Below are 12,265 nucleotides of genomic sequence, written 5' to 3' on the forward strand. Positions count from 1 at the left end.
TTTAGAAATTGGATGACTAATGAGTGAGGAACTCCCTCCGGTGGTGAAGATGGGTAATTCCTGAAATATGTTAGCTCCAGGTGGGAGCCAAAAAATCTCTCATAGTGTAGTAAGTAAAATGTATTTATTCAAAAATAAGTATCATAAAAGCAAGGCAGAAACACTATGACAGTAAAACATGAAAAAACTGAAGTGTAACTGACCCAAAAGTAAAATGGCCGCCGGGCCTCCTCGTGGCTCCAGGCGGCTAGATGTCACGCTCTGCTGGCTCCTCCTAAGGCCTTTCGTGCTCCAGCACATCATCTGAGAGAGGCTGCAGACTGCTTGATGGTGTATACAGAGCCTGACCCTTGTTCCCGGGGATGTCCGGAGCTGTGAAAGTGAGTGTCTGCTCTCTCACCGGGGCAGGGGGGAGGTTGCCAGTGTATTGGGGGCGGCGGTAGTGGAAGGTTCTCTCGGGTAGGGTGCTGTTGGTCAATGTCCGGTTCTTTTCATGGGGGTGAGGGGTGTTTGTCAGTGTGGGGGGCTCTCCGTGGGGGGGGGGAGCAAATTTTTGTGTTGCCTAGGGCAGGACAGAACCTTAATACACCACTGCAGGAGCTGCTGTAGTGAACAGCAGGTAAGTGGTTGCGAGGAAGTTGGGCAGTCCTGGAAACCAATCACCAGCTTGTTGATGTGAAAAGTTAACTCCTGCAGCTCCCCCCCTCCATTCTGTACTGTGCTGCCTCCCACTCTCTGCTCTGCTGTCTGTAGTTTACAGCCATGTAAAGTAGAAGATTTCTACCTACTGTTAGTGTTGAGGGATGATGTAAAGGGAGCAGAGAAAGCTGCTATGGGGGCCAGAGGACACTACTGTGGGGGAGGGAACAGAGGACACTGCTATGGGGGAGGCAGTACAGTGGGGGGGATGAGAAGAAGGCAGAGAACACTACTGAGAGGGGGTAGAGGACACTACAGTGGGGGGGGGGGTGACGGGACGGAGGACACTAAGTGGGGGGGGCAATGTGAAGGAGGGTGGAGCACACTGCTTTTTGGGGAGGGGCAGAGGACACTACAATGAGGAGGGGAGTATGATGGGACGGGGAGCAGAAGACACTGCTTTGGGGGAGGGACAGAGGACACTACAGTGGGGGGGGAGCTTGATGTTAAGGGGGCAGAGGACACTGCTATGGGGGGACAGAGGGGCAGAAGACACTACAGTGGGGGGAGGTGATGTGAAGGGGGCAGAGGACACTGCTATGGGGGGACAGAGGGGCAGAAGACACTACAGTGGTGGGGAGGTGATGTGAAGGGGGCAGAGGACACTTCTATGGGGGGACAGAGGGGCAGAAGACACTACAGTGGGGGGGAGGTGATGTAAAGGGGGCAGAGGACACTGGTTTTTGGGGGAGAGCAGAGGGGCAGAGGACACTACAGTGAGGGGGGAATTATGATATGAAGGAGCAGAAGACACTTCTTTTGGTGGGTAGCAGAGGACACTAAGTTGGGGGAGTGATGTGAAGAGGCAGAGGACACTGTTATGGGGGGGAGGGCAGAGAACTCTACAGTGTGCATGGGAGGGAGGTTGATGTGAAGGGGGGGCCTCAGACACTACTGTGTGCGGAGGTGTAGAGGGGCAGAGGACACTGCTGTGGAAGGGTGCAAAGTACACTCCTGTGGAGTGGGGGTTATGACATGAAGGGAGGCAGAGCACACCACAGTGACACACAATGGGGTTGATTTACTAAAGGTAGATATACTGTGTACTTCAAGTGCACTGCAAGCGCACTTGAAGTACACAGTATATCTAGTGCACTGCAAGTGCAGTTGCATTAGATCTTAGGGGAAGCTCTGAAACAAGGTGAAGATCTGCTGATTTCTTTCATCCAATCATGTGCAAGCAAAAATGCTGTTTTTTAATTTTCCTTGAATGTTCCCCTTAGATCTAGAGCAACTGCGCTTTCAGTGCACTTGTAGTGCATAGCCTATTTGCCTTTAGTATATCAACCCCTATGTGTGCTTTATTGGGGGCTTTATAGTTTGTTTTTTAAGAATAGGGTGTTGCCCCCTCCCCCAAGGATCTTTGATATCTTCCTTGTTGTCCAGATAGATCTCAACCTCTAAAAGTTTGCCTACCCAGCTATATAGTATGCCCTTCATTCCTTCTTACATAGTTACATAATTAGTCTGGTTGAAAAACGAAAAAGACCATCCAGTTCAACCATTAAAATAAAATGTATATTCCTATACCCACAGTTGATCCAGAGGAAGGCAAAAAAAAAAACAGCAAAGCATGATCCAATTTGCTCCTGCAGGGGAACAAATTCCTTCCTGATCCCCCAAGAGGCAATCAGATATTCCCTGGGTCAACTTTACCTATAAATGTCAGTAACCAATTATACTCTGTTTATCCAGGAAAGAATCCAGGCCTTTTTTAAAAAGCAGTCCAGTGAGCTGGCCAGAACCAACTCTTGAGGGAGTCTATTCCACATTTTCACAGCTCTCACTGTGAAGAAACCTTTCCATGTTTGGAGATTAAATTTCTTTTCCTCCAGACGTAAAGAGTGCCCCCTTGTCCTCTGTGATGACCTCAGGGTGAATAACTTTACACCGACTTCACTATATGAAACACTGATGTATTTATACATGTTGATCATATCCCCCCTTAGTCTCCTCTTCTCAAGAGAGAATAAATTCAGTTCCTCTAATCTTTCCTCATAGCTGAGCTCCTCCATGCCTCTTATCAGTTTGTTTGCCCTTCTCTGTACTTTCTCCAGTTCCCCAATGTTCTTTTTGTGAATTGGTGCCCAAAACTGAACTGCATATTCCAGATGAGGTCTTAGTAATGATTTGTACCGGGGTAATATGATATCTCTCTCTCTGGAGTCTATACATCTTATAATACAAGAGAAGATTTTTCTCGCTTTAGAAGCCGCAGCTTGGCATTGCATGCCATTATTAAGCTTGTGATCTACCAGAACTCCCAGATCCTTCTCCACCATTGATTCCCCCAGTTGTTCTCCCATGCTTGAACAAAGCACTCCTATTTCAATACTGTCAAGATACAGTAAAAGCTACCTGAATAAAATCAAATCAAAATCAGAAACATCCTACTGGATGTAGAATACCAACAAAATATAAACCATATAAATAAACAAAAATAGTAATACACAAATGTGAACAAGTGCGCCTGAGTGCAATGTTAATATTACATATTATCAAGGTGCAAAATCAAATCTTTCAAAGTGTATGCAGTGCAATTCATAAAAGTATGCACAAATATCCTTCTGTGATAACCAATAACAGCCACTACAATTCATAAAGTTCTGCAATTATCTTTCTATGGTAATCAAATACAGTTCAGAATATTATGAACATGGCCAACTGTGCTAACCAATAGCACCAAAGTGTCAATGTGCAAAATGCCAATATCCTACCAAGTGTCAAATATGTGCACAATAACTTTTTTGATAGGCTGATCTTAAATCAAAAAAAGCTCAGAGCATCTTCCACTTATGGTAAAAAACTTCACTGCTTGGCCTCTGGATCTTATATCATTCTTAAATACTTTTGAGGACATTGGAGGTTGTTAGTACAATATCTGACTTATGTCCATATCTTATATATCCATTTTTGTAACTTCAGGTGGGCATTAAATAAACCTTTTATACATGCACTTAAAACTGCTCTTCAGATGTAAGGTTTCTGAAATGAAGACTTAGGCCCCATGCATACTGGTCATTTAGACCCAGTGCACGGGGCTCTGGAGTTTAGATACGGGCAGAAGACGCACATACACCATCTAGCCCCGATATTGGCAACCTGTTCATATCTATGAGAGGCTGACAACTGCTGCAGCTGGATGGGGCCTGACCATGCACTTAGCATTTCTAACTTTCAAGACAGTATGCACCCAGGAATGAATGCCCAAAAGGCAGACTTCTTGCATTCCGGACATTCGTCTGTGGTCGCATACTGCCATAAATAATCTGTCAGCCTCTCAAAGACAGGTGCATTTTTGCCTTCCACCCACAGCTAAATGTGGAGCCCCTTGTACCAGGGCTAAATGCCCAGTGTGCATGGGGCATTAAACCTCGTCAGGTAGACGGGGGGGACAAGACACCGCTTAGTTTATCCATGAGAGGGACTGGAGAGTGCACATAGCTGTCCAGTGTGCACCACACACTGACCTGAGTGCAGAGCAGAGAGTGGACTAATTTCTGTGTGTGACTGTGTGTGACTGGATGGTGGGCTGCAGTATCACAGGAACCGGTGAACTGCTGCTGTGGGGATTTACTATCTGCTGCAAAAGAGACTGAGTCCTTTAGGAACTGACCATTTAGTGGCCTTATTGTTGCCTGCGACTTGACTGGGATTATTCTCAGGTGCACCAATAGTAAAATGGGTCCCAGCGCTAGCCGGCTGAACAGTTAGGACTAAAGACTGCCCCTTTACAGCTGATACACAGAGACCTTTATCTATTGCTTATGCAAAGAGGTACCTCTCACAGAACATTGCACCCTATCCTATCCATTCTCCTAGAGTGAACTTTAGACTAGTTATAGTATTATTATTTACATTGTAGTTAATGCTTATATGAAAAGTTTATCGATGACTTTGCTAATTCATGTGTTAATCCCAGTCTAGTGGTACAGAACTCTGCTCTAAGTTACCTTGGCATAGTGATTATACTGTGTAGCGGACTGTGTCTGAACTTACTTTGTGTTTTTTCTTTTATGCTCAAACCACCATTTAATCTAATCCGTACCAATACATTGAGTTAATTTGCCACTAAACTGTCTTATGTCTATTTCTTGGTGCCAATTCCCAGCCGAGGTATGTTTGTTAGTGTTTTTTTAAGTGCTTGCAGTAACATTCATTCAACCAAGTGTGTCAGAGGGGTAAGGGTGTTCTTGGAGTCAAGGCACAGAACAGAGAACCCAAATTACCAAGCAGCTCCTGCTGGGGTTGCGCTACAGGTATTACCCGTAGTTTGATTTCCACTTATTGCATTTAGTCATCTTCTCATTATGTCTCAAAGTATCCGTGTCAGGGATCGCCGCGGCGCTGGTCCCGGCGAAGGCACAGTGAGCCGCCTCGCACGGGGATGCGGGCACTAGGTCCGGGCCAGCCGTGGCGGCTGCGCGCCGGGCACCAATGACAGCGCAGGGCGCGGTATTTAAATCGCCCTGAGCTGTCACTGGTTGCCATTTGGTCCCTTTCTGTTCCCTGATCTGTGTACCTGTATTTTGGATAAGTTGCTGACCCGGATTGCTTTGACATTGCTGTACTCTCCTGCCCTGACCCTTGGCTTGCCTGACCTCTCTCCTGGATGCCCCCTGTTTGTTCTGATCTACTGTTGCTGACCTGGCGTGTGACCCGACTATTCTCTGCCCGCTGTTTTGTACCTCGCAGACCCCACGGTTCCCGACCCGGCTTGTTTGACCCTGCACCTGCTCAGCCATCCATCCCGTCGGGATCACCCGACCTCCTCACATCAGGCTCTTACTCTGCGGGAGCCCTCGGCGGATACCTCTACCATTGGTGGGTGTGCCCAGTAGTCGCGACCTGGTCTCGGAGCGCTCCAAGTCCATCCCCACCATCAGGGGCCCTGGTGAACAAGTGCTTTGGGACTTAGACTCCGCGCTCTGGAAGCACTTGACCAGTGGATTGCTAGAGGTACCGCCGGGCGGTCCCTTACAACCCGTATGAATATTCTTCATTCAAGACTGCCCTATGAAATAGTGGGTTTTGTGAGTGAGGGCGGTGGTGGACTTTTCCTTTATTGTATCCTACCTGGTTATTTGACACACGGTCTGGAACCTTTGTTCTTCATATACTATAGGGCATTTGTTCTATAGACTTTGAGTTGATATGGTATAGTCCTTTTAATGGCACGTGTTTACCTACTTGTATTGCTTCCTTCTTTCTTGTATTTTATGCAAAATTTCAATAAACATTATTTTACAAGAAAAGTACTCTAAGAATGGAGGAGGTGAACCTTTCATCCACCCGTCCTGCATTCATAGAGCAATTTTCATTGTGGGAATCAATAGTACATCTTCTTTGAATGGAGGAGGGGTTAGAAAGGGCAGGCATAGTCCACATTACTGATGAAAGTCTGTGATAGGTGCAGCTGCTCATATTAACCCCCGCATCACAGCTGGGGGGCAGAGGAATGAAGATTTCATGTAATACAGCAGCCATGAGCACAAGGGACACTTTTCATTCAATCACTGAAAGTACTGTAAGTGAAAAAATTGTCAGACTTGACTCTTGGCGCTCAGAAATGGACACATTCAATCTAAGTGTGATCCCATGGACCTTTCACAACCAGGACTGGAAAGAAATGGCGGTGCAGCTCTTCTCAGACTGGGGAAATCCAACACTGCACAGGAACATAAAAAAAAAGAGGGCGCAAAACCCTAAAACAATTTATTAAAAAATATAAGAGACAAAGGTAATACTCACAAACCAAGTGATCAATTGGCATGTGGTTGCAAAAACATATAATGTAGACTACTCTCCACCTCCAACTGGAGACAAGGTGGTGGTTTTGGGGACCCTGTCCCTCAGACCAAAGGCTGATGTCCTACAGAACTCAAACTCCTTAAATAAGATGTGTGAATCCCATAGTCCACCTGCCATCAGGGGTGGGGAGAAAGGGGAGGGAGTTTTTTTAAAGGGGACACAGACTTATATTCATACTCTATGCATATAGATAGTAAGAACGTGCAAACATGTCATCAGTTCATGGATAGGCAACCTGACCACCGCAGGTAAAATAGACAGAATAAAATAAATTTAAATATAAATACTTAGGTAAAAATGCATATCATTAATAAAAACCCAAGTATAAATATACATGTGTAAAGATGGCCTACGTAATGGTATATTATATTAGCAGCCTTATTGACATCATCAAAGTGACTAAAAAATTGAATTGCTGATCTGTCCCTCCGTTCCCAGCCAATAATTGCTCACCCTCATTGTGTGGGACTGGACAGTGATGATCTTTAAGGGCACCCCATGGAGTAGATTATGAACGTCACTGATTTGGGGATGAGCTTATGCATAGTTGCAATAGAAAACCATATCCACTGCCACCTGTTGCTAGGGGTATTCTGTTGGACTAAATGAGCTGCGTGCTTCCTTCTCATGGAACGCATGCTAGTCAACCTTCCCTTACTCTATCAAAATAAAAAAATAATTTGCCTATAGTTCTTCTTTAAGCTGTTAAAAATAATATCTTATACTCACAAAGGTACTTGGCATAAAAAATATAAAACACCACATCCATTCAAGAAGCTCACTCAATACCCTGGATACAAGTGACCCACTGTCTAATCAATTGTCAAAAACAAATGTATATCAATAGGTATACATTTATTTTAAATATAAGACATCATGAGACAAGTTCTAACAATTACTTTATTACCAGATGTATTTCTGATGCATGTATTTCTTTTAATTTTACTTTTATCATGATTTAGTTTTTATTTATATTTATTTTGGTTTTTCCATAGCAACATTTTTATGCTCATATACATAGAAACATATGTTTTTGTTTACTTTTTATAACTAATATATGTATCCTTTTATATGTATTATGTAGTCCATAAAAAGTGCTCCCCTCCTGGTCGCCTCAACACTGGCGACAGTATGAAATTACTTCCTACTTTTTCATACTATTATGTGCTGCAATCTGTAATATTTTGATATGAATGTTGTGACTATTGACATGTTGCCATTCACTGTCGCTGTCTATCCAATTGCTTGTACTGCCCAACTTCCCAATGTACCACCGCCTCTCTGCCCATTTACTCTATTTAAGATGGCTCTGTAACCCTGGAGCTTAGGTCTTGTAGAAGGAGCCATTGCTCCGAAACGCGTCGCCGCTCCCTTCCTGATGTCAATTGCGTGTATTCCACAGTGGTCCCGGAAGAATGGCAGCCATCTTGACTCCAAACTCCCCCTCCAGCTGCTGGCCGGTACAGCAAGAGGAGAGACAGTGACAGGAGCCCTGCCAGAAATGATATAGAATGAGCCTATTGTAGTACAACTTCTTGTAACCGTATTTCTTAATAAACCACTGGTGTGCTGTACTTGCCTTCATATTTCATATTTCTTGTCAGAGTTTGCTTCTACTCTCAGAAGTGCTGCCTTAATGCTCCCCCCAGCTACCACTTGGACAGTGACTTATAAGCCTCAGCATATGAAGGCCCAATACGCAGAAGCGCCCTATGAACTTTTTTTTTGTATCAGCAACAGGAATGCCAAACACAAAGATGCAAAATAATTTTTATTTATTAAAATAGCCAGCAGGAATGAATTCTATTCTGACATATTTCAAGCTAGGCACAGCGCTTTCTGTTGGACAAAGTGCTGTGCCTAGTGTGAAATATGTCAGAAAATAATTTGTTCCTGTTGGCTATTTTAAGAAAGAAAATTATTTTGCATCTCAGCGTGTTTCTTTCCTGTTTCTAACACAAGTGATTAGTTCATATGATGTTTTAAAAGCATGACTGAACAGATGCTTAAACCTACCATCCATAGTTTGTCAAACTATGGGTCCCATTTGTAACAGAGAAGGGGATATCTATTATACACTGCAGTAATTCTCCACTCTGCAGCCCACATTTTGCAGCCCATTCACAAAGTGTGAAGTTTGCAGCATGTCACAGAGTTTTCTCCGTTTAACACAGCAAAAAGAACTCCATGGTTGCAGGAGAGGCCTATAGAACTATTTTGAAAGGTCACATGATGGGTCACTTTTTTGACTTTTTTTTGTCACACGCACATACATTTATTTTAATATTTCTCTGCTGTTGTATTTTTTTTTTTAACTGCTTTATACCTGGACCCCTTTGTTTTGAAAAAAATGTGTTTTTCTTTCCTTAACTCTGATTAGTCTGCATGGTGTTACAATTCAAATTCAAACTTGAGTTTTACAAATATAACTTTTGAATTATTGGACAAATTATTTTCATTTGCTGAGCAACAAATTTAAAATGCAGTTTTCAACATCTAATCGTTACATTCCTTTATTTATTTTCATATTTTATGGTTGCATTAAATTACTTATTTACATTTTTGTTTGGTATTTTTTATTATAGTTTAGTTGTTATTCAATGGAGAACTCTAGATGGGATAACCAAACTTCAGTGTCTACCTTTCTGATTGTTGGACTTTCGGATTCTTTGGATCCACAGATACACCTTTTCTTAGTATTCTTTGGCATCTACCTCGTCACTGTGGTTGGGAACATAGTGATCCTAAGTGTGATTTCCTCTGAAAAACGACTACACACACCAATGTGCTTCCTCTTAGCTAACCTTGCCATTGTTGATATCCTTTTGTCTTCTGCCACCGTCCCCAAACTTTTGTTTATATTGGTCACAGCTCAGAGGTCCATCTCCTACACAGAATGTATTACCCAACTTTATTTCTTCCAATTTTTCATGGTAGTGGAGTGTTATACCTTAGCAGTCATGGCTTACGACAGATATGTAGCAATCTGTTTCCCGCTCAACTACACCCTTATCATGAACACTACAGTTCGGTTTCAGATGGTTTTTGCCTGTTGGATTAGTGGTTTTGTCAACTCAATAGTCCAAGCAATCTCAATATCCCATCTTAACTTCTGTAGATCCAACAAGGTGGATCACTTCTTCTGTGATGTCACCCCCCTATTCAAGTTGTCCTGTTCCAACACACAAGTTGGTGAGGCTCTCTTCCTGATTGTGGTGGTTGTGGCAGGGTTTGGTCCACTCATATTTATATTTTTGACCTATATCCGGATCATTACTGCAATTACAAAGATTAGCACCAGTCGGGGAAGGTGTAAGACCTTCTCAACTTGTGCATCTCATTTTATAGTTGTAGCCTTGTATTATGGAAGTGGCATATTTAGTTATATCTGGCCATCCACCACTTTTGCCATAGGTAAGGATGTTAAGATGGTGGCCGTACTGTACACGATCATGACCCCAATGTTGAACCCAATAATTTATAGCCTGAGAAACAGAGAAGTAAAACAGGCTCTGAAAAATGCACTGAAAATCCACAGACTAAAATAAATAACTATGAAAAGCATTGATTTTTGTTTATTTAATTAAAATTAAGTTTAGAAAATTATTGTGAAAATCCATATATATATATATATATATATATATAAATATATATATTGTGGCAGTGCGGTATCCTGCCACGGTGAAAATCACGGTGATAACCCAGGATTCTCAACTATACAGGTTGAGGGGCTCCAGGCAGTTCTCTTAATGCAGAAGAAACTGGTTTATCAGTTTCCTCTTTGGTTTGTAAAGCCCGTTTTGGGACCTGTGGCCTGGAGATTTGTAAGAGATTTGGGAGGGATGAAATCTCCAATCCTGGGTCAATGTTTTGAAAGCAGCCAGCACACTGATTGCTCAGGTGTGTGCAGGCCTTTTTGTAGAGGCCTAACCATGATTCTGGGCTCCACCCCGGCAGACAGGAGGTCACTGCCTTGGAGTCAGGTGGGCTTCACCAAGGAGAGGTGGAAGCCAGAGTAGCCGTGTAATAGTGGCTAGCTGTGTGTGAAACACCCATTTTGGAAAGAGTCTGCAGGAGACAGACGTAAATCTGTGTACAAGCCAGGAGGCTGAATATTTGTTGCATTTGTTTGATGGTGGATACCCCTGCGTGGGAAGCATGTTATTGAACTTTCGTTTAAATAAAATTGGGCTAAAAGGCCTTTAAAAAAAAGAAGAACCGAGTGGCTGTGTGCTTTAAATAAAAGCATCAATGGAGGAGAAGGATCTGGGAGTTCTGGTAGATTACAAGCTTAGTCATGCAATGCCAAGCTGCGGTTTCTAAAGTGAGCAAAATCCTCTCTTGTATTAAAAGAGGTATAGACTCCAGAGAGAGATATCATATTACCCCAGTACAAATCATTAGTAAGACCTCATCTGGAATATGCAGTTCAGTTTTGGGCACCAATTCACAAAAAGAACATTGGGGAACTGGAGAAAGTACAGAGATGGGCAACTAAACTGATACGAGGCATGGAGGAGATCAGCTATGAGGAAAGATTAGAGGAACTGAATTTATTCTCTCTTGAGAAGAGGAGATTAAGGAGGAATCAACATGTATAAATACATCAGTGGTTCATTTAGTGAATTCAGTGTAGAGTTTTTCACCCTGAGGTCATTACAGAGGACAAGAGGGCACTCTTTACATCTGGAGGAAAAGAAATGTAATCTCCAAACACGGAAAGGTTTCTTCACAGTAAGAGCTGTGAAAATGTGGAATAGACTCCCTCAAGAGTTGGTTCTGGCCATCTCGGTGGATTTCTTTAGAAAAGACCTGGATTCTTTCCTAGATACACAGAATATAACTGTATACTAACATTTATAGGTAAAGATGATCCAGGGAATATCCGATTGCCTCTCGGGGGGATCAGGAAGGAATTTTTTTCCCAGCAGGTAAATTTTGGATCATGCTTTGCTGGTATTTTTTTGCCTTCCTCTGGATCAACTGTAGGTATAGGATTATAACTTTTTTTTTTTCTATGTTTGAACTGGATGGACTTTTGTCTTTTTTCAGCCAGACTAACTATGTAACTATGTAATGAGGGGAAGTTAGCATAGGGGACTACATTTTTTTTTGTACATCTTTGCGAAGCCCCTCTTCTGATATGTTCATTTTTCTCTCTTTAATATGGGATTGACTGTGTTATGCCACTGTAAAAAAGTAGGAGGGCCAGGAGACAACCATCTCTGTACTATGAGTATATGAGCGAGAAACTACAAACACACCAGCAACAGTTGGATAATGGTGAAACTATGTCTTCAGGAATAATGCTCAGGTGTATTTCCTTTATTTTTACCTGGGGATCATGCAATTAACACACTTCCTGTCCTTGGGTAACAATGCTCACTAAACCAAAATCTCAAACAATGTTATCAGCTTTCTCAGCTATCAAAGTAACAGCCCTCTATATCAATATTTTGCAACCTTTTTTCAGTCAAGGCACCCTTTAAAATTATGGACAGTCCCGAGGCACCCCTTAAAAATATGGACACTCCTGAGGCACCCCATTCTAAAATAAAGTGCCTCTAGATTGTTCATAATTTTAAAAGGGATCCCCATTCTAAAATGTGAAAAACTATTCTAATAGTTTTATATAACGCAGCAACATCCACACATGTAGTACACCCAACATTAGAGGTGATTTATTCTTCCAAAGCAAATACACTTTTGTACACTGGTACTGACTAGTATTCCAATGTTTCTCTTCTCCCTCACT

General features: G+C 42.6%; 1 protein-coding gene across 1 annotated transcript; it reads left to right on the forward strand.

Annotated features, from left to right (window-relative positions):
* Positions 1 to 9,110: 9,110 nt before the first annotated feature.
* LOC149463602 (olfactory receptor 5V1-like) lies at positions 9,111 to 10,074 on the forward strand. The gene has a single exon (XM_089675371.1). It carries the CDS (start codon positions 9,111 to 9,113, stop codon positions 10,056 to 10,058), a length of 948 nt encoding a protein of 315 aa, XP_089531497.1. The 3' UTR covers positions 10,059 to 10,074.
* Positions 10,075 to 12,265: the final 2,191 nt, after the last annotated feature.

Source organism: Staurois parvus, unplaced genomic scaffold (assembly GCF_062004578.1).
Source record: "Staurois parvus isolate SC_StPar_1 unplaced genomic scaffold, SC_StPar_1.0 ptg000154l, whole genome shotgun sequence".
Classification (NCBI taxonomy): Eukaryota; Metazoa; Chordata; class Amphibia; order Anura; family Ranidae; genus Staurois; species Staurois parvus.